The sequence below is a fragment of the Carcharhinus amblyrhynchos genome, chromosome 22, assembly GCF_965287045.1.
Source record: "Carcharhinus amblyrhynchos chromosome 22, sCarAmb.v2.hapA, whole genome shotgun sequence".
NCBI classification, from domain to species: Eukaryota; Metazoa; Chordata; class Chondrichthyes; order Carcharhiniformes; family Carcharhinidae; genus Carcharhinus; species Carcharhinus amblyrhynchos.
The window spans coordinates 30,576,255-30,600,158 of record NC_137345.1 but is presented as its reverse complement, the minus strand read 5'-3'; the positions used below and the strand labels follow the sequence as shown (position 1 = coordinate 30,600,158).

The window sequence follows — 23,904 nt, the reverse complement described above, 5'->3', positions numbered from 1 at the left end:
AGCCCTAACCATTCAGGGATTGCATTTAAATTTCACACTTGTTCACACACAAACATAAATAGGCTGCTACTTGAGAATTTTAACCAGATATATTTAGTTTTCATTTCTGGTTCTGGAAATTATCACTCCCCTTCTTCTATGCCAATCACATGTCCGTCTGGTTACAGTGCCAGTTATTTCACTGCTAGGCTGTCAAGCATTCCAGGATCAACACAATTTTGCAATTCCTGGGTAGCAACATTTAGCAGCCTTTGCAAATCATGACTAAATAAACAATAATGTTTTTGTGTTTACAGGGAATTATCATACAATCAAATTCATGTGTTACCAAGTTTCCACAACTGCCAGAAGCTTGAAGAAATGTAAGTTTTTTTGTTTCTGTGAATGCAATTTTCTGTTAGCCTGAAGTATTTGTGCTTTGTTAAGTGCTGTATTTCATCATCCAGCATTGTTTACCTGCTGTTCACAAGTAGCTGTCTCCATACTTCTACTAGCATGGACAAGTTGGGCAGAATGGCCTCCTGTTATGCTGTAACTTTTCTGTGGCTTTGCCTCCCTTGCAATTTATTGTAGCATCATAGAAACCCCACAGTGCAGAAGAAGGCCATCCAGCCATCAAGTCTGCACCTACAATAATTCCACCCAGGCCCTATCCCCGAAATTCCACATATTTAACATGCACAACCTGGGACACTAAGGGACAATTTAGCATGGCCAATCAATCTAACCTGCATATCTGTTTCATTTTCCAAAATGTTGATTTCCTTCCCCTGCACTCAGGAATGCTTTGCAAATCGGATCCTGTGGCTGAATGATGCTGGTCAATGGTTGTCCAGAAATAGCCAACTCTCTGTTGACCTTCTAAACTAGCTTAAAGCCTAAGCAGGGCCAAGGAAGAGGCAGCCCAGCCATTTATTCTAATATGATCAAGCTCCTGTTTCTTTAATGGCTCCTTCAAACAAATGTAAGTGACTAGTAAACAAAGAAAATATAATGGGCCAGATTTTCCAGCTATTCCCATTAGCAGGGTCATCTAGTCCCACCGACGATGCACTCTGGCTGCAGGTTCCCCAGCGACAGGGGGTACAAACAATGGGGAACCCAGTTGACATTGGCGCAACCAAAAAGTTCCACTGCCAGGCAATGGCGGGTCACCTCCACTACTGCAAAATATGCCACAGGGACACGCAGAAGACCTTTTATTTCTTTTCATGTAGATTAAATAAGCATCATAATGGCACCAGGTCGATCCAAGGGGTGGCAAGGCAGCACAATGGTTAGCACCGCTGCCTCACAGTGCCAGGGACCCAGATTTGATGCCCAGATTGGGTCATTGTCTATGTGGAGTTTGCACATTCTCCTCGTGTTTGCGTGAGTTTCCTCCGGGTGCTCTGGTTTCCATCCATGGTCCAAAGATGTGCGGGTTAGGTTGATTGGCCATACTAAGTTGCCCCTTAATGTCAGCTAGGCTAGATGCATGGGTTTATGGGAGTAGGGCCTGGGTGGGATTGTGGTCGGTGCAGACTCAATGGGCCAAATGGTCTCCTTCTGCACGGCATGATTCTGTGATACAGAAGGTTCAATCTCCATTAATCTCAGGTTGGGCAACAATGAGAGTAACAGAAATGGCTTCAGTTCTCCTGATCTAGAGAAGAGGGAGTTGGACAGTTTTGCCTCTGTGACCCTGGCTAGAAAGAGCATGTGTTGGGTATCAGATGAGGACAGATCACGTTGGACTTCAATGTTTCCCAGAACAACCAAGTAACCAACACAGGCCATATATGTAAAGAACCATGTCTTAAGCAAGATAGCAAATAGTGGCTAGTACCGATGCAGCTGTGAACCAGTACCCTCAGGAAGGGGGAAAATGGTCTAAAATCTGATAATGGAAGCATATCTTCTGTATAACGTTAAGCCACTTCTTTAACGTTTGATACAATCCACTTCCGCTTTGTTTTGTCTTTCCTCATGCCAAAATGATTGATTTTTTTCCCTCTGTCCGCCGCAAAAAAAGAGTGATGTCTTGAAACCTTGATCTCATTGTACTGTTTGTCTTTTCAGTGGCCTGCAGCACAATAGAATCACTGAAATCAGAGCTGACACGTTTCAACAGCTAATGGCTCTGCGATCTCTGTGAGTAGCTTTTCGCATTCTTTCCTGAGCAGTCTTCCCAAATGAAGTTTTACTGCTGTGCTGATAAGACAGAAACCCGATTCCAGGCACCAAGCTGGAACTCAATCACACAGGCAGTCATATAAAATTAGATGCCTGTGAATGCTCTTTGTAGGTGTAGCATCAGTCACCCTTACAACGGATGTTTTAAATAATTGGGAAACGGTCGCAAAGACAAGAAATTGCTTCCTCTCCTTGCCTTTTTAGTTCAGAGTTTTGTCCAGGCCATAGCTATATTCTACCTGGCTTCTGTCATAAATGGCCAAAAACAATTGGAAAAGACAAAGAAGGAATCAGCCTCCAGCATGAAATACCATAACTTGCAGCAGTAAATAAACTTTGTTCGTAGTCATTTGCGCCTTTTGTATTCATTGTCCTGATTCAACAGGCTGTGTGGGAAAGTGACTTTTTCTCACAGATGTAACCCTCAGTTACAAGATATTAACCCTTGGCAGACAATAGCTCATCTGCATCTTATGTTACAAACTGACGACCCCTTATTAAACTGAGCTTCCACAACTATTCCTTACTCATTGCAAGGAGTTTATGTTATCTATAACTATTTAAAAACAAAATCCAACTTCTTTGATTTGACATTCAAAGGGATACTTCAGAAGAGAGAACATAGAACTATATTCATGATGTGGAGATGCTGGCGTTGGATTGGGGTGGGCACAGCAAGAAGTGTCACAGCACCAGGTTAAAGTCCAATAGGTTTATTCAGAATCACAAGCTTTCAGAGCACTGCTTCTCCAGCAGGCTCCTTCATCAACTGATGAAGGTGCAGCATTCTGAAAGCTTGTGATTCCGAATAAATCTGTTGAACTTTAACGTGGTGTTGTGAGACTTCTTATTATAGAACAGTACAGCACAGGTACAGGCCCTTTTGTCCATGATGTTGTGCTGAACGTGATGCCAAATTAAACTAATCCCTTCTGCCTCCTCTTGGTCCATATCCTTCTGTTCCTTGTATATCCATGCATTTATCTAAAAGCCCCTTAAACATCCCAATCATACCTGCCTCTACCACCACCCCTGGCAGTGTGATCCAGACACCTACCACTCTCTGAGTAAAAAACTTGCCCTTCGCATCTCCTCTGAACTTTTCCCTCTGTCATCAGAGTTGAGGAGGAAGTTCTTCTTTCAGAGGGTACTGAATCTTTGGAATTCTCTGTCTATTGAAGCAGTGGAGGATACCTCGTTAAATGTGTTTAAGTCACAAGTAGATAGATTTCTGATCAATAAGGGAATTAAGGGTTATGGGGAGCAGGCAGGTGAGTGGAACTGAACCACTATCAGATCAGCCATGATCTTATTGAATGGCAGGGCAGACTCGAGGGGCTAGATGGCCTACTCCTGCTCCTATTCCTTATGTTCTTTTGCCCCCACCCACCCAGTATTAGATATTCCAATTCTGGGAAAACGATTCTGATTGTCAATCCTATCTGTGCCTCTCATAATTTTACAGACTTCTATCAGGGCTCCCCTCAGCCTCTGCCACTCCAGAGAAAACAACCCTATTTTTTCCAGCCTCCCCTTATAGCTCATACCCTCTAATCCAGACAGCATCCTGGTAAAACTGTTTTTTTCGTTCATTCATGGGAAATGTGCTTTGCTGACTGGCCAGCATTTATTGTAAAAAGTCTGACAACACCAGGTTTTAGTCCAACCGATTTATTTGATAATAGACTCACAAGCTTTCGGGGTTAGCCCCTTCGTCAGGTGAATGGAGAGTTCTGGCCTCAGACAGAGCATATAAAGCACAGACAGTTTAGAGATTACTGATTAGAATGCGAATCCTTACACCTAACCTGCTGTTCAAGACCTGAAGTGGCTGACAATGTGAATGGAAGGAGCACTGATCACAGGTTAAAGAGATGTGTATTGTCTCCAGACAGTACAGTAAGTGAGGTTTTGCAAACCCAGGCAAGTCACGGGGGTTACAGATAGTGCGACATAAACCCAAGATCCCTGTTGAGACTGTCTGGAGACAATATTGTCTGGAGACAATACACATTTCTTTAACCTGTGATCAGTGCTCCTTCCACTCACATTGTCAGCCACTTCATGTTTTGAACAGCAGGTTAGGTGTAAGGATTCGCATTTTAATCAGTAATCTCTAAACTGTCTGTGCTTTATATGCTGTGTCTGAGGTCAGAACTCTCCATTCACCTGACGAAGGAGCTAACCCCGAAATCTTGTGAGTTTACTATCAAATAAATCAGTTGGACTAAAACCTGGTGTTGTCAGACTTTTTACTGTGTTTACGCCAGTCCAACACCGGCATACCCACATCAGCATTTATTGCCCATCCCTGGTTGCCCGAGGGCAGTTCAGAGTCAACCACACTGCAGCGAAAGTGCTTTGTTTTTCTCCACGATAGGTATTCCAAACACATTATTATATTCTTGGACATCGCATATTATTAATGAGTTACTGATCACTTTGAGGAGGTAAGTACCCCACTGGATATAAAAGCAATAGCTAGAGACCATGTTCACATCTCCATTTGCCAGAGCTGTATGCAATGGCGATTGAAACCTCCACCTTCTGACTCAGAAGTAGGAGTGCTACTGCTGAGACAAAGGCTCATTGTTAGAAAAACTGGTAGGCAACATAAAAGGAAATAGTAAAGGATTTTATAAACAGATAAAAAAGTAAAAGATTAGTTAATGTGAGGGTAGGGCTGAACAAAGATAAAAATGGAATTCATGTGAATGCTGAAGGGATGGCAGAAATATTTAAAATACACTTTGGATTACGAGTTTGGGTCTGCTGAAGATACTTCTTTAAAGATACCTTTTTGAGCGCAGTGATAATAGATCACTCTTTTAATCAATTGAACATATATGTTTTAGATATTATTCACACTGTCTTTGTGTGATAATGGGAGCTGGAGTGGGCAGGGGTAGTGGAGGAATGGGCTTGTAAAACTAAAACACCCTGGTGATTTGGGCTTTTAACATGGTTAATGATTCAAAAATTAGACATTTTGGGCCTAATTCTATCTTTATATGTGTGTTGAGTTTAGAGTGAGTCAAAATCACATCTACTGAATCATCTGTCTGTTACAATATATGCCTGATTTTTCTTCTCACCAAGTCAATGGAAAATTAGGCAGAGCTTATACCATAAATCATGATGTATAAGTCAACACAGCATACAGAATGGCCCCATTTTTCAGGCCCCAAGAATTGTGCTTTATCACATACTCCGCGTGTAACTTTGACCCCTACCTTTTCCAGCCATGAAATGTTTAGCGTTAGTAGTCAGCCATCCTGCAAATGGATGTGTTATTTATTGGTACTTTGTAACTGGGTACAAGGTATCAGGCAATTAATGCAAGCTGTGCTGCAAAGATGCTTGGGAGTTTAAGACATGCCCACATAGAGCAGACACCACATGGCAAATGGCACTGATAGTGAACACCTAGGCCAGCAATTCACTTTTATGTTTGGAGTATAAGTTGGCCCCTTTATTTGGAGGGATTTTTGGAGGCATCAAAGGTTGGTTCTTCACCCACATTTATAGCAATTGGTGAGCTGCAGTTTCTGTTTTTGTTCCAGATTTCATGAAATCATTTTGATTTTGATGAGGAGCTTTGGTTATGAGGCAAGATCAGAAAAACTGGGGTTCCTGTCATTAGAAAGAGAAGTTTAAGAAGAAATCTAGCAGCGGTCATCAGATCCGTTAGTGTTGATTACATTGGGAAAACAAAACTAATTCACTGGTCAGTGAGTAAAAGGTGCATAAGTTTGAGAGCAACATTGACAGGGTAGAGGGAAAGGTTAGAAAATTTGTTTTAGGAACATATTAACATACTAAATGGGAATAGGAAAAGGCCTTACAGATGCTTGAGCCCGGTCCAACATTTAACTTGACAGATCTTCTACCTCAACACCATTTTCTTGCACCATCTACCTAACCCTTGATATCTTGAAATCCATAACTCTCTGTCTTAAATATACTCAACAAATGAGGCTCCACAACCTTACAGTGCCAAGAATTCCAAAGATTTACCATTCCCTGAGTGAAATCCCTTCTCGTCTCAGTTCCCAATGGCCTACATCTTAATCTGCAACTGTGTCTCTGGTTTGTAGATGCACCCCCCCCCGCCCCCAGCCTCCCCGCCCCACCACCACCCCAGCCATAGGAAACATCATTCCCTTTCAAGCCCTGTAAGAATTTTGTGTGCTTCAATAAGCTCACCTCACATCCTTCTAATTTCTAGAGAATAAAGGCTAAGGCTCCACAATCTCCCCTTATATGACAATCCAGACATCCCAGAGGTGAACCGGTGAACTGTCATTGCACTCTCTCTGTACAGGGGAGGCGATGGCCAAATGGTACAATTGCTAGACTATCAATCCAGAAACTCAGATAATGTTCTGAGGTCCCAGGTTCAAATCCTGCCACGGCAGATGGTGGAATTTGAATTCAATAAAAATATCTGGAATTAAGAATCCATGAAACAATTGTTGAAAAATCCATCAGGTCCACTAATGTCCTTCTGGGAGGGAAATCTGCCATCTTTACCTGGTCTGACCTACATGTGACTTAGAGCCACAGCAATGTGGTTGACTCTCAACTGCCCTCTGAAATGGCCTAGCAAGCCACTCAGTTATATCAATCAAAGGCAATTAGGGATGGGCAATAAATGCTGGGCAGCCAGCGATGCCCATGAGCCACAAATGAATTTTTTAAAATCCTTCCTTAGGTAAGCAGACCAAAACTGTACGCAATACTCCAGATACAGTCTCACTATGCTCTATACAGTTGCAGCAAGACTTGTTCACTCCTGTACTCACATCACCTTGCAGAAAGTTGCTGGAATTTGGAATACTCTGCCAGAATCCACGGTGGAACAACAATTTATAATAGATTTTAAAATGGAAATAGGAAAGCTTCTTAAGAGAAAAGTGTAAAAAGATATCGGAGAATAAGTCTGTGGATCCACCACAGAATGATAGTGTACTATACTATGATCCAAATGTAAAATTATTTGAGCTCTCGTGAGAGCTGTGTAAAAACTGCTTCCGTTCGTCACACACTGTGAGGGAAAAATTATCAGGTTGCAACCAATTAGAAGAGGTTAGGCCTATACTTTCATGCTATGTTTTCAGTACAATGCAAGAATGGGCAATTCCACTGTAACATTTAATGGCTTACAGCTGGAATTCTGTTTATTTCCCCCAAGAGGGAGCATAAGCTTTTTTTACTCACCCACCAATCCGTATATTCTGTGGCCTTCACTGTGTAGAATCTTGCTTAAGGCCGCTTCACATTAGATCTTGATCAATGTCACAAAAAATTCAGCAAATTCTTGATACTAGGATGCAAAGTTTTGATTTAGGACAGTGGACATTTTATTTTATTGCATGGAATGTTATTTCGTTCATGCTTTATTTAATGCGGCAAGCATTATCAAATTCATAAATTAGGTATTTATCAACTTTTTTTTCTCTCCAGAGACCTTAGTTGGAATCAAATAACATTCATTCATCTTGATGCCTTTGTTTCATTACGTTCCTTAACAAAGCTGTAAGTATTTTCAATTACTGTTACTTATTATGTAGGGGCAAGGCAGATTGAGTCTCTCATCTCAGGATAACTGTTTAAAGTTCAACATTATTTCATTTTAAATGAGCATGAACAGCTATTTTTCTGTAATGAGACTGTAATGTGGTGAAATACCTGTTATATGATGTCTCATTATAATAATTTCTTGTCAGGTTTTAATCTAAGCTTGTTGCATCTCTCGCCTCATGATAGCTTTTGATCGCTATCTGTGTCTTGGACATTCTGGGGTATCAAATGCCTTTTATCCACTGTTTCTTTGATAGAATTAGCACATAAGTTCCACTATCTTTCATGAATTGGGGTTTTCCTGATACAGGTGTTCATTACATAAATAACATTTTCAGCAGGGCAGCACAGTGGTTAGCACTGCTGCCTCACAGCGCCAGGGATGCAGGTTCAATTCTAGCCTCAGATGACTGCCTGTGTGGAGTTCGCACATTCTCCCTGTGTCTGCATGGGTTTCCTCTGGGTGCTCCAGGTTTCTTCCCACATCCAAAGATGTGCATGCTAGGTGGTTTGGCCATGCTAAATTGCCCCTTAGTGTCAATGAGATTAGCAGATTAAATATGTGGGATTACAGGGATAGGGACTGGGTTGAATTGTTGTCGATGCAGGTTTGATGAACCAAATGGCCTCCTTCTGAACTGTAGGGATTCTATGATTCTATCAATGGCATTGAAAACAGAACAAGCAATGAAAACCAAGATGGAATTATTTCAAGTTCATTCTCAGAATTTTGCTTCGTAAATGGTTAGAAGAAAAGCCGCCAAAATGTATTGGGAGTATAGCTCAGTGGTAAAGGATTTGACTACAGGTGTCAGAGATCTGTGGTTCAAATCCAAGTGTCTTTATGGGTGACGTGGTAGCACAATGGTTAGCACTGCTGCTTCACAGCGCCAGGGATCTGGGTTTGATTCCCAGCTTGGGTCACTGTCTGTGTGGAGTTTGCACATTCTCCTCATGTCTGCGTGGATTTCCTCCGGGTGCTCCGATTTCCTTCCACAGTCCAAAGGTGTGTGGTTAGGTTGATTGGGTATGCTAAAATTGCCTGTTAGTATCCTGAGATGCATAGCTTAGAGGGATTAGCAGGTACATGTGTAGGATATGAGGGTAGGGTCTGAATGGGATTGTGGTCAGTGCAGACTCAATGGGCCAGATGGCCTCTTTCTGCACTGTAGGCTTTCTATGATTTTATGTTTTAAAAAGGCCACACTTCAGAATTCAATTCATAAAGTTCATGAGGTGAAAACAAGAATCATTTCAACCAAAAGGCAAAGATCTCTAGGCATTCAGAAACATTACGTACATTTTAACACAACAATAGCAATGGTAATACTATGGTTCACTTGTATAATTGTTGTGGTGTAGGCACTGGACATACTTCCCCAAGCAGTTTTCTGTATTTTGACGACAGAGTATATACTCAAATAATAACAAGTATTTAATAATTTGCAATTAAATATTGAGAAAACTGAAGCCATTCTTATTAATCACCATTCCAAACTCTGTTCCCTAACTCCATCTCTCTCCCTGGCGATGGTCTGAGATTAAACCAATCTTGAATCCACATTTGATTCTGACATGCACTTCCAACCTCATGTTTGTGCCATCTCTGACATCATCTATTTCCAGCTCTGTAGCATTGTTCGACTTTGCCCCATTTCTGTGCATCTGTAGCAGAAATCCTCATTTCTGACAAGCTTTAAATTGGCTATTCCCACACCCTCCTGGATGACTTCCCATATTCCACTCTCTATAAATTTGAAGTCATCCAAAACTCTGTTTCTTATGTCTTGGTTCACAGCAAGTTCCCTCCCCCTATTAGTCCTGTGCCCTTCCAAAAGGTCAAACTCCAGAAGTCACTGCCATCGTTGACTGTCTTCCCTTTGTCGATGTCCATTATCTTTATGTTTCACTTGCAAGTGTCTTTATAGCAATGGCACGGACACCCAGGAGGTTAGTTGGGTAGGCCATGGTAAATTGCTCCTTAGTATTCCAAGATGTGTAGCTTAGAATAATTCGCCATGGTAAACTGTGTGGTTACAGAGATAGGTAAGATAATCTGTTAGAGAGTCAGTGCTGACTCGATGGACCAAATGGCCTCATCCTGCACTGTAGGAATTCTATGATTCTACTTTATGATTCTATGATTTTCAATCAGACTGATATTGTTGAGAGGGTGTGGGGATTGTTCTCATCATCTAATGTGGCACACGCCAGGGTAACAAGAAACTTATTGTTGGAAACACTGAATAATACAGTAGCTGTTTGCTTTCTATATTCTTGATATCATCCACATATGAAGGCGTAAGAGATGAACCCCAGAAGGGAAAAACAGTTTGGACCAGTATTCTTATTTCCCTGTCTTAGTATTTTTTTCCTTCTTTGGCATAAGGGCCAATGGAGGCAATGTTGAGATGAAGCAGACTTTGGACAGTGGATGTGGCAATTGCACTGCCCGCCTGAAGTCCTTGGCAAAAAACGCAAGATATTTTGAGAGCCAGATCTCTTCTTAATGGCAACAATCTGAACAATCGCTCACAGTCCACTGGAGTAAGGCTGGGAATATGACAGCTCTTCCAGGGAGCTATGCCAGGACACTGATGTTAAAAGGGTTAAAGGAAACTGCAGAGGGGACCCAGATAAGCCAGCAAATAGATAAAAAGTGTTGCACTGACTTGACTCATTTCCATGGTCCTGATTTTAAAAAGAAGCAGACATTTCCACTCCTTTCTTGTTCCTATCTGACCAGAGCAATTGTAATTTGCAGGCGGCAAGGACACTCACTCCCACTCAAGTCAGAGGGTGCTCTTTGAAATGCAGAACAAACGTTGATGGCCATTAGCAGAGCTTGATTTGTGGTTTCAACTAGAGACCTGTGCTGTAAAACTGTTTTTCAGGCCAAACTTGCCATGAGCTGAAGGATGCCACAGATAAGTTATTTTTTAAGAAGAATTATTTGATTTCCTTGTGAACCCAAAATGCTCCTTAGTGCCTCACAATGAAATCTTGGGCTCTCATACCCCAGAATTTCTCTCTTTCCCCCTGATCATAATATCCCAGGCATAGCTCCCTGGAAGAGCTGTCGTATTCCCAGCCTTACTGTAATGGACTGTGAGCGATTGTTCAGATTGTTTTCTTACCTGTTAAAAACTGTCAGTTACTGATGTTTATCTGACAGTCAGGCCCAGAACAGTGGTGGCTGGTAGTACCAGGAGTACAGTGAGTCCAGAAGTACTGAAATTTCTAAGTACTAAGTACTTAGAAATAAGTACTAGAAGTACTTTAGTACTAGAAGTACTAAATTTCTTATTTAAGCAGTTCTCAGTGCCAGAGTCAACAGTCATCAGTACCATCTCTGTGATGGATAAGTAACTACCAAAGCAAAATTCTGTGAGCTTCTGTGAATAAGCAGTGACCTCCTATGCTATTTGAATACTCAATTCATTGCAAGTTTACCCTTAACTGCCAATCTTATATATATCTAACATTTGACAGGGACCTGACCTTCAACCAACTTTCCTCCCTCCCTTTGAATGGTCTCAGTGGATTGACACATCTAAAACTAAAAGGAAATCTGGCACTTTCTGAGTCCTATTCAGAAGAGAACTTTCCCAAGCTAAGGTAGGATTTATTGGAACCAATCATTTAATTCGAAATGTTCATTTCTAAATGTTGATGCTTTGGTGCAGAAGAAAATAATAATCAACATATCTTTGTCAGTGCAGCAGATTGCACTGCCTGTGCAAGTCATCTACAGAATTGACATCACTTTAAAAGGCATCATTTTAAAGAGATTAATCCACAACAGGGAAATTTTGCAATATTCACTAGCATTTAGCAAAGATTTAATGTATTTGCAATTTTATTAAAAATACTGATTAGAGGAAACCTTCATGCATGCATTAATGATGTCATTACATATGGCGACCAGAATTTCCTGTCATCTTGATTGGAGCGTGAATATGGAACTGGCAATAAAAGTGATGGCAATCATATTAATCATCCAAAATTCTTGTTTTATCCAATATTGTGAGGATTAATGTAGAAATGTGATCTCGGAGAATTCTATATGGGAAGCATTAAGGAATAACAAATTTAAGCTTAAATAATGAGATCCATTTCATGTCAAACAAGAGGAATTTAAGCAAATAATTTGTTGTGCATGATCATATTCCTTCATTTTATTTTGAAACAGCAAACTAGAAAAAGCAGAACATAGTGGGAAATGAACTGCACTGATATAACTTGTTCACTGAGTGAGAATTGTACAATTCAATGTTTTTCGCAGTCATTCTACTTGTACTTGTCCTATGGTTGTTCATTAAAAGTGATAGGAAGAGGGAAAAGATACACTGGACATATAAACATAGAAAATGCTAGAAATACTCAGCAGATCCAGCAGCATCTGTGGAGAGAGAAACAGAGTTAATGGGCCGGATTCTCCAACCTCGTTCGCAGCCGGGATTCTCCAGTCCCGCAGCAAATTTGTCTGAGCGCCAAATTCGCCTTCCTCGCACGCAACGGCAACGGAGCATGAACGGCTGGAGAATTCCGGCCTATGTTTCAAATCTGTCACCTCTCATCAAAACAACATTAGACACGCAGTATGTTCGGACGTGACATGGGTGGATATGGGCCGGAATTTTACAGCTGTTCACACCAGCGATGTTCTCTGGTCCCGCTTCAGTAAATAGAGATTTGGCTATGTGCCAAACTTTGTGCCCTCTCTTGCAGTGGTGGCAGGGCGTGAACAGCCGCAAAACTCTGGCCTTGAAGTCTCAACACATAGATCGAGGGAGTGAAATTCCTCCCGCTGATGATTTTATTATTGGCATATGTACAAAGCATTACTGTACTGATTTTAAAAAACCTCAAGCGGAAATTAAACATTTTAAAATGCAAACACATTGGCTTAAAAACTAAAACCATAAAAATTCATGTATGGTTAGCAGTTTGCTAAAATACATAAAATCTAATAATCTATTCATCTCCCAGTCTAATAAACATCCCACTAAACCTCAAGATCATAAATGACAGTCCTGTTAAACCAGTTGGCCAGCCTATGGGAAATCATTGTGAGAAAATACGTTCCCAATTAATCCTTATAAAATTGCTTGAGTGACTCATGCATTTTTGCTTAAATATGTTGAATTAAAAATAGCTTTATGATATGGTGAGGATACTGTTCCCAGCAAATTATTCATATGCCAAATCATTAATGCTATTGAGAAACGCACCACAAACTGTGGTCATTAAGCTACACTCTTAACAAATCAAACAGCTATCTGTCCTCATCATAGTTGCCTTCCACGTGTTGTTGTTCTGGCACTGTCAGACAAAAATAAAACTATGCTATTTCAAAAAATTTTCTTTCCACTCTTTATGGTAGTTCAGCAGTGGGACCATAAAGCTAATTGAAAATGTGCAAATTAAAATAAAGTTTTGGAACAATGTAAGTACATTTGTCTGTATCAATGAGGGATTCCAAACCACCAAGACATTAATTCCCATTATATTAATGGCAATCTAAAATTGTCCTATTAACTCTCATTATAAGGCCATTTCTCTGTGGCATTCCTACCGATGTATTCAAGCGGCTGCTAGATATAGCACTTGGGGACTATAGATTATGGGGAGAAAGCAGGATTAGGCTATTGAGTTGGACGATCATCCATGATTGTGATGAATGGTGGAGCAGGCTCCAAGGGCCAAATGGCCTCCTACTGCTCCTATCTTCTATGTTTCTACACTCCCAAAAACCTGATAGGAAGAACCTGAAGAAATAAAACAGTTTGACCATGCAATAGCAACTTTGCCTGTGGGAAAACAGGAGAAGATAAATACTGTTCCCAGTTTTATACCAGGCAAACAAAAGTACTTAATACCCCATTGCTATCCCTGGAAGAATTCTGAAAAATTTCACTGACATTTTATACTGTTATGTGCTGTGGATCTAAACTTTTTACTGCTTATTAATTGCAAAGTTTGTATTTTGTATACAGGGTGCTGGAAATGCCATATGCTTACCAGTGTTGTGCATATGGATCCTGCAAAAATAATTACAAACAGTCTAACCTATGGGGTGCAGAAGCTACTCTCGGTGATGATGAGGATGCCCAGAAAAGAGCCATTGGTGTATTCCCTGTTGCACCAGACAGTAACTGTAAGTATTATAGTAACATTCTAGCATACGGAATGAATTCAAGGCACAAAATTTTGTTTGGTTTGGTACCATATTATTAATACAATACAGAGGCACTGGAGAGGATGCAGGGAAGATCTACAAAGACAATTGCAGGAATGTGTGGATAAATCTGGGAGGAATTCTCCAGCCTTCAATTTGCATGTTTCTTGGCAGTGGGAGATGGCACGCTGTTTACTGGCAACAGGATTCGCTGGTCCTGCTGCTGTCATTGGGATCTCCCACTGATGTCACCACACATTGCTGCAAAACCCACAGGAGGGGAGGTGTGCAGACAGTGGGACTGGGCAATCCCACCAGTGTGAATGTCTGGATAATTCATCCCCTATACCCCCATATCAGAAAAGCATTGACAAGCTGAGTGTCTTTTCTCTTAACGAAAGTAGGCTGGGGTAAAATTATGACAGATTTTGATAGATTGGTTACAGAGAGAATGTTTCCTCTTTTAGAAAACAGCATGTCTAGAGACCATCAAGATAATATAGTCACCAATTAATCCAATAGAGAATTCAGAAGAAACTTCTTCACCCAAAGAATGGTGAGAATGTGGAACTGACTACCGCAGAGAATGATTGAAGTGAATAATAGTGATGCATTTGAGGGTGAAGGGAATAAATGGTTACAATGGTAGATTTAGAGGAGAAAAGGTGAGAGGAGGCTCAAATGGAGTTTAAACCTGGGCATGGACTGGTTTGGTTAAATAGCCTGTTTCTGTGCTGTATATGTAATCTTATGTAAAAATCTGGTGTAGATCTACTGAAAGACACCACAATTTGCATATGGGTCAAGGCATAACCTCTCCAAAATATGTCTTATGGTCATGTACTACTGGTTGGTGAAATCATTGATTGTCCCAAAGTGATGCATATGTGGAAATGAAAAGTTGCCTGCCCAGAAGTTTTGTCATTTTAAGCCAGGATTGTACTTGCCTTCAGTTAATCCCATAAAATAAAGGGACAAATTATCAATCACAAGGTCCACCAACATCTTCTCAGGACAACTAGTGATAGACAACATATGTTCGACTTCCAAGCAATACCCACACCCAAAGAGTGAATAAAAGAAATCAGGAAGTGACTAAGTTCCCAGCTTTTGAATGTCAAGAAATTTTATTGGGGATAAAAGCTCAACCATAGAAGAACCAACTATATATTAATTACACTGCCTCTTGTACCTGTGGATCGTGCCACCCCATTAGTGCTTCATTAACGATCTACTTAAAAAGGTAACAGTCCAATAATAAAGTTTAGAAGAAGTCTCCCATAACAAAGTAGCCTCCAAATATCATCTAACACCAAAAAAACAAACAACACACGTACTTTCTTCGGAAAGCTGAACTCCACTTTTAAAGTGCAGTTTTAATGTACCTATTTATATAACAGGTGCTTCTTTTTACCAACATGTCTACCTTGGGACTTATGCTTCAATCTGTTCTGAATGTTGGTGGTTGATCACAGCATGATCTCATTAACCTCTTGAGATCAAGGTGGTGCTTATCCCAAGGCATCTGAGTTCCTGAAGGATTCTTGCCCTGGTTGTGTTACCACTTCAAATGAATGGGCAGCCAGGGCTGTATCCTCCATGGGCAGTCACCGGATTGAGCTGACTGGGAAAAGTAACATGTGCTGACATTCAGTGATCGGGAAGGCTGATTCTGGCCAAGCATGTTACATCATGGATCTGAGTGCCTTCTGATCAGCAGAAGTACACATCTAATGCTAATCGTTAGAGGCTGAAGACTGAGAGATAGCATCCCCAAAATGCTCAGAAGTAGCAGAAGTGGGTGGCACGGTGGTACAGTGGTTAGCACTGCTGCCTCACGGCACCAGGGACATTAATTCTGGACTTGGTTGACTGTCTGTGTGGAGTTTCCATCTTCTCCCCATGTCTAAGTGGGTTTCTTCTGGGTGTTCTGGTTTCCTCCCACAGTCCAAATGATGTACCAATTAGGTGCACTGGCCAAGTAACTCCTCCTTCAGTGCACCTGAACAGGCGCCGGATTGTGGCGACTAGGGGATTTTCGCAGTAACTTCATTGCAGTGTTAATATAAGCCTACTTGTGACTAATAAATAAACTTAAATCCTGTGAGCTCCATTCCCTGTTGGGAGCTCTGTAATCATGAAGTTACACTTTATGATCAAAAACCATCATTATGTTGAAGCGTTTATAAATAAAAAAGCTTCAATTTGGGGAAAATATAGTTAAGGAGAGCCAAATATTGTTTCAATTATGAAGGGTGTTGTAATTGTACTCAGGCAAGGCAAAATGAATTGTGTGTTCTTGTTTTTGATGGTATTGCTGAAATTCTCTCAAAACCCACATTCTAACACTATTTCTTTTGCAAAAATTGTCCAGTTTATTTAGATATGGAAGACTTTCAGTTAGATGTGGAAGACCCCAAACTGCATCCCAGTATTCAGTGCACACCTGCTCCAGGTGAGTCCCCAAAATGCAAATGAGATATTAAAAAGCAAAGGTGATAATTATATCACACCCAGAAAACTTACAAAACCAATCAATTAGAGCTAGATTTTGGTTGGATTGAGAAGACCCTGCAGATATTTAAAAATGGTGAATTGGACTTCAAGTGCCAACCCCATTTCTGACAGGTCCCATTTTTGCCAGTAGGGGAAAGTGGGTGAGAGAATTCACGCAGTATAGAAACCTAAACACAACAGGGACATTTGAACTTAAAGGTGAGTTCGAAGAGACACAATTTGAGCTGATGCAAGGGCCTCATGGTCTCACAGTCATAAATTTATGGAGTTGAACATAAATGCTCGTAAGGGGCTCATGAGATCTAATTAATTATCATAATATGATTTTTTTTAAGGTCCCACTCTTTAACTATAAAGAAAACTGGCTGCAGCTGTCAGTGGTTGTTAAAAAAACTCTGCTGGACTGCTTTGATTGACACACCAGTTGGTGGAGCATCTGTTCAAGTCGTTTCAATAGAATTCTTTGTAGACATTTCCTTAAAGGTTATTCATTATGAATGTATGACTAAGCTACAAATGCTACAATTATCTCAATGGGATCTTTGGAGTCCATAGATTTATTGATAGCTTAAAGAGACTATTAAAAGATTAGGGGTATGAAAGTAAATTGTTTTTATGAGTTTAAGTACTTTAGGAAAGAATTCTTGTTTTCATGAATGAAAGCTTTTATTTACTATCACCTTTGTATGGTGAGAGTTGTATTAGAATTTTAGAAGTATATTTTTCATCTTCACATGGCTTCTGAGGGCTGCCCATAGTGGCTATGGAGTTTGTGGCTATCGTGTTTATATGTTGGATGGAATGATATTAGCATTGATCTTGCATGAAGACCATGGACCCGATTTTACCATCAAGTTGCACCATTTTCGGTGTGAATTTATGTTAACTTAATGTGCTGCACTCCCAACTTTACCAGCACTTCCCCCTTCACCACTGAATTCACCCATCCAGAATTGGTGCGAAACAGACATGCTCCATAAAAGTCCAATTTGGGTGCTCCAGTTAGTGAGGAGGTAGGTGCCTAGCGTCTGACGGCTCTCTGCTTGAGATCAGCGGGGAGGAAGAAAGGGTGTCTGCTGCCACTCTGCCTGAGAGCAGTGGAGGGGAAGGTATGGTCTGCTGCCACTCTGCCTGAGATCGGTGGGGAGCAAGGGTGACAAGAGCCGTGATCACTCTGGGTGGCAGGGGGAGTGGGAGAATGAGAGGGGGTCAGTAATGTTTTGGGCAGGGGTAATGTCCGTGGGGGCTGGGGCAAGCATTATCCTGGAAGGATGTGGCAAGGGAGTGGCATTCTATTTTCTTTTTCTCTGCGCATGGAAATGCCAATCAGAGCTGCAGGGTTTCATATGCATTAAGCCCCACCCACAGACTTGTGCAACGCAATTCGGAATTACTGCTATTTTTTCAGACAGAGTGCATATGGGGCATCTGAGAAGGGGTCTGAAAGTCAGATCTGAAACACTCCCAGTTTCAAGTCCGCCCATCACTTAGAATCAAAATGGTAAAATAGGGCCCTATGAAGGACCATGGGAGTGGAGTGGGTGGAGTTGTGAGGGGTGAGAATTAGCGAGTCTAAAATATTTTCAAATAATTGGGAGCGTGTAGGATGGCATAATGGCTCAGTGGTTAGCACTGCTGCCTCACAGCGCCAGGGACCGGATTCAATTCCAGTCTCAGGTCACTGTCCGTGCAGAGTCTGTGCACTCTCCTTGTCTGAATGGATTTCCTCCGGGTGTTCCGGCTTCTTCCTACACTCCAAAGATATGTGAGTTAGGTTGATTGGCCATGCTAAATTGCCTTTAGTATCAGGGGATTAGCAGGGGTCAATACATGGGATTATGGGGATAGGGCCTGGGTGGGATTGTTGTCAGTGCAGACTCAATGGGCTGAATGGTCTCCTTCTTCACTGTGGGGATCCACTGCCATGACCTTTTTGCATCTGTTTCTAGGGTCAGTGGTCCTGACTTCATTACGCACCTGCCTTTTTTGAAGTGAAAATCTGATGTATCACATTTTACCAAGGCAGGTGTGGCAAATCGTGAAGTTTCTTATCTCAAGATACCCACCCCAGTAGCCAAAATCCAGCCCTTGTTCTAGTTTGGAACAGAAAATGTCAAATATAACTATGCTAAAAATTTAACTTTATAAGGTGGTTATAACATGTCAACCAAAATGATGGAACAAACTTAGTAACATGAACAAAAGATATGGTTATGTCAGTATTTCTAACATCTCATTGTTAAAATCATTGCAGGTCCATTTAATCCATGTGAATATCTTTTTGAAAGTTGGATAATCCGTCTTGGAGTTTGGGGCATAGTTCTTATCTCCTTGGTATGCAATGGACTAGTCATCGCAACGATATTTGCATCACCCAGCTACCTCTCTCCAGTAAAGTTTGTGATTGGTCTGATAGCAGGAGCCAATATGCTGACAGGGCTGTACAGTGGCACCTTAGCAATTGTTGATGCAATGACTTTTGGGAATTTTGCAAAGCATGGTGCAAAATGGGAAACTGGCTTGGGCTGCAGGATCACTGGATTTGTATCCGTATTTGCCTCCGAAGCATCCATCCTGTTCCTGACTCTTGCAGCCGTCCAGTGCAGTATTTCTGTGTCTTGTGTCCGAGCATACGGGAAATCACCATCTTTCAGTAGTGTGAAAATTGCTGCTGTCTGCTGCATGGTGCTATCATTCAGTGCGGCCGCACTGCCTCTATGCTCAGTTGGAGAATTTGGGACTTCACCTCTTTGCCTCCCCTCGCCTATCCCCGATGGAAAGCCTTCCACTCTAGGTTTCATGGTGGCTCTAATCATGATGAATATTCTTTGCTTCCTTGTTATCACTGGGACATACACCAAACTTTACTGCGACCTAATGAAAGGCGAATTTGACAGCATCTGGGATTGCGCCATGATTAAGCACGTAGCTTGGCTTATCTTCACCAACTGCATCCTATATTGTCCTGTGGCCTTTCTTACGTTTTCTTCCCTGCTCAACCTTTTCTTAATCAGTCCGGAAGTAATTAAATCAATCCTGCTTCTGGTCCTCCCGCTGCCTGCTTGTCTAAACCCTTTGCTTTATCTGTTATTCAACCCACATTTCAAAGAGGATTTCCGTATGCTGCGTGAGTACAAATGGCAGAAAAGATGCCGATCAAAACAAGGCAGCATCGATTCACTCACTTCAGAAGATATAGACAAACAGTCGTGTGATTCCACCCTGGCATTGATGACCTTTGCAGATAACGAAATCATTCTTAATTCAACTGATGGCCTGGGAGTTCTGTCGAGTCATCGTCAGATGATGGAGGCCTATCCATTTCCTCCTGTGACTCTTATCCCATGTCAACAGAGGAAAGGCAACGATAAGGAAGAGAGCTACTCAACACGACAATCCTGCTTCGCTGATGAGGAGCTCTTGATTAATTCAAAGAGCACAGAGCAAGCTCATAACAACCTTCAGATCAGCTTTTATCCAACCAAAGGACCTTCCTTCACATCTCATGTATAAATATCTGGACTGAGTAATCCTGAGAGAGGCACAATCCCCGGGAATTACATAATGCTACGAAGAACTGGATGAGGTAACACCAGACAGCTAAACAGGATTACAATATTGGGAACAACTATGTGTCGCTGTTCATTCAGCTAAACAGGACTACCATAAATTTAAGTAAAATAATGGATGGTCAGGGGTACTTATAGATATGAACTGGTCTACAGCTGGTTTTTGGCTGGTAAGTGTGTGACTAGCAAAGCTACACGTGCACATATGAGCCCAGAACCAATGGACCATTTATTTTATAGGCTTCTAAAAGTCACTGTACAATGTTAAGAAAAAGTGTATATCACAGTGTCGATTTCATTAAAGGGAAAATCCATTAGCACTTGAATCATGGGACTCCTAATGATCCAATGTAAATGTATACCGTGTTGAAAACATGGATGGAATTTGTTGGCAGCTTACTGAGTTATATGACGATATAATGCCATATATGCTCTTCACCATAGTTTTACAATATTAAGTCTTCTGGTAGATTTGACAAATTACTCCAGCAAAGGGGAAATAGTTAATTGTTCATCTCACATGTTATCATATTCAGATAGGAAAGCATGAGTACCCGATGGCTTTAAAATACTGATTTTTTTTTATATTTTGATATCTTGGTAGAAGTGAATGTTAAATGAACAATAGAAATATATTTATTACAATAGAAACTTTCAGCATAGAAACACTATAAATCTACATTTCTATACAATTGGACAGCAGAACAGATGATGTATAGTAAAACTACCTCTTACTAGTACACTATATATCCCTTTACTGACAAAAAAATGTTACTTTTTTATAAGAACTGTTTAAACTGCTTAGTTGTAAAAATATAGATAGTTATTTGGATGTACATATTATATGTACTGTACTCTGTTTTTAAGAGGCTAAACTTAGCAATTTTATGTCGAAGTAAATCATTCTTTTCATATACTTGCTTTGTCATGTATTAATGTATTCAAAGCTCTCCGTCACATTTTTATTCTTTATTTCCATTTTTATTATGTTTTTGTTTAACTCTAGAAATTAAGGCAAGCAACAACAAGGCTTAAATGGAACAGCATGCTATCTATCTACAAAGTACTTTTAGATAAAATAAAGTTTTGACCAGCAGCAATGCTGGTCTCTTAATACCCTGATTGATTTAATTGAGTATTATGTTACTCAGGATCTTTCCTGTTATCTGGTCAACTCCATCAATACACCGGGAGAAGTTGTTAATATTCCTTCGGCACCCGACAATGCTTGTTGTTGCTGGCTAAGATACAAAAAAGCTTAACAAATGATCGATTGATTGATGTTTTTAAATTATAATGAAATCGAATCTTGATGAAAGGCAACAAAAAGGCATATTAAACAATCTAACCAATTTTCTTTACTTTGAGCTTAAGTGATAATGCATCTGTGCTCGCCTAATGTAAATGTTCCTTGCACTCAGTTGTGTCTACAATATAAATAAAATGTTGGGAGCAGTCACATTATCAAACCATTCAATAATCTAGTTTCAAAACAATGTACAATTAACCTGGGTGGAAGATGCAGTTGTAGTGAATTAACTATCAGAACCAATATGTTGTAAAACTGACTGGCTTCTTCTTTAAAAACAGCATGTGAATGACTATTCTAATGAAAGAGAAGATAATGTAGACTTAGTTAATTCCTGTGTGCAGAAAGATTCACTTAAAGGTATTTCTGTTATGAAGACATCTTAGGAACTATGTGCCACAGTATTTCCTGCCAAGCTATATCTTAATCTTATTAAGCTCTTTTATAAAGACATAAGACTCATTAAAACATAAAAAATGCATTATTGGTAACAGCTAGATATTTGAGAAGTATATCAAATCTAAGCTAATTAGCGTCTGAAGAGTTTAAATGGTTTGCATGAACTCTGAGCAATTACATAGATCATGCACGGCTAAGTTCACGGTCACATTCCACTCGCAGACAGCCACACTCTTGGGATAATTTTGATTAGATCGTTGGCATTATGGACATATCTGACTTGTACTCACTCCCTTTGAAGGTAGCTGTCTGCTGGGAGCTTGGTATTGGTTTCAGAGGCTCATAGGATTTCATAATCATGTAGTTAAAAGGGAGTGAAATAAATAATTGAAGGTCAAAATTTAACTTGGTATGGGAAATGGAATTAATTTAGAATGTCACAATTCAAAGCTGAACAGTTAAATTCTGTGCTGAAATTTCTCTGATTCTCTGTTTCCTCTCTCTCCCTGCATTTGGTATAATGTGTACCAAGAATAACCATGAACTTTTAACTGTATGGGTCACAGCACATGATGACTTACTTCCTGACTCTGGTGAGGCGCATGACTCTCATTTCTGTCAGACAGCAAAATTTATCAGGTCCAATTGCGATAAGATTGTCAATATTCAGCTATGTTGCTAAGTGATGTCCCTAGTTATGGTGAAGCATCTCACTTAGTGGTGTGGGAGCAAATAAATTGGTCTGTCTCTGCCTAATTTGCAGCAAAAACATCCCTTTATTGTAATAATGATTATTGGCATATAACGTAACATTGATTATTCTCCTTGTGTCTGCATGGGTTTCCTTCAAGTATTCCAGTTTCCTCCCACAGTCCAAAGATGTGTGCATTAGGTCGACTGGCCATGCTAAAATTACTCCTTAGTATTCTGAGATGCATAGATTTGAGGGATTAGCGGGTAAATATGTACGGATATGTGGATAGGTCCTGCGTGGGATTGTGGCCGGTGCAGACTCGATGGGCCAAATGGCCTCTTTCTGCACTGTAGGGTTTCTGTGATTCTATGAAATGTGACCAGGACCAAGTGGGGCCATTAAATATACATTTAAGCAGAGATTGCCCAATAGCCTGGGAAGTTTCTCAAAAGAGTAGGAAGGATGGAGATTTGATTCCTAGTTTGTGTTTGTTTATCTCATTTTTAACAGTAGAAACTCCAGAATTAACTTTAATTATCCCTGGATAGATGAGGGATTATTCAAGACTCTTATTCTTGATCATTAAGCTTTACATATACAGTTACACGAGGAGAGAATCATAGAAATTGCTGGAGAAACTCAGCTAGTCTGAGAGCATCTGTGGAGAGAGAAAAAAGCCAATGTTTCGAGTCTGAAGTCGAAGATTGAGAGGGGAGCGTGAAGGTCATGATGGGAGGTGGCAGTCAGTCAGTGACTGGAGCCAATGATGGTTATAGAAATCATAGAAACTCTACTGTGCAGAAGGAGGCCATTCAGCCCATCAAGTGTGCACCTACCACAACCCCACCAGGCCCTACCCCCATATCCCTAGATATTTACCCACTAATCCCTCTAACCTACACATCTCACAACACTAAGGGGCAATTTTTAGCACGGCCAATCAACCTAACCCGCACATCTTTGGACTGTGGGAAGAAACCAGAGCACCTGAAGAAAACCCATGCAGACACAAGGAAAATGAGCAAACTCCACACAAACAGCGACCCAAGCCAGCAATCAAACCCAGGTTCCTGGAACTGTGAAGCAGCAGTGCTAACCACTGTGCTACTGTGCTGCCCAATGGTTATTGTGGGGGAATCAGATTGCAGGTGAGTAGTTTGTTGGAGGAACCACACCTCCTCCTGGCCCACAACCAGTGCTGTAAAGGCCTTATGAATTTCGCCTATTTTAGGTGGCACCGTGGCACAGTAGTTAGTACTATTGTCTCACAGCGCCAGGGACCTGAGTTCAATTCCCAGTGTGGGTCACTGTCTATCCAGAGTTTGCACGCTCTCCCCCTGTCTGCATGGGTATTTTCCGGGTGCTCCCACAGTCTGGTTTCCTCCCATAGTCTGAAAGACGTGCTGGTTAGGTGCATTGGCCATGCTAAATTTTCCCTCAGTGTATCAGAACAGGCGCCAGAGTGTGATAACTAGGC

At 40.9% G+C, this 23,904-nt stretch overlaps 1 protein-coding gene across 1 annotated transcript in view; it reads left to right on the top strand.

Annotated features, from left to right (window-relative positions):
* lgr6 (leucine-rich repeat containing G protein-coupled receptor 6) overlaps positions 1-21,147 on the top strand; it is a 261,234-nt gene extending 240,087 nt beyond the window's left edge. The window contains exons 12-18 of the mRNA XM_080210083.1: positions 297-362; positions 2,062-2,133; positions 7,642-7,713; positions 11,251-11,376; positions 13,758-13,918; positions 16,314-16,394; positions 18,711-21,147. Coding sequence (XP_080066209.1) covers positions 297-362; positions 2,062-2,133; positions 7,642-7,713; positions 11,251-11,376; positions 13,758-13,918; positions 16,314-16,394; positions 18,711-19,969 — 1,837 coding nt within the window. The 3' untranslated portion in view covers positions 19,970-21,147. The remainder of the gene's footprint in view (positions 1-296; positions 363-2,061; positions 2,134-7,641; positions 7,714-11,250; positions 11,377-13,757; positions 13,919-16,313; positions 16,395-18,710) is intronic.
* The last annotated feature ends 2,757 nt before the right edge of the window (positions 21,148-23,904 follow it).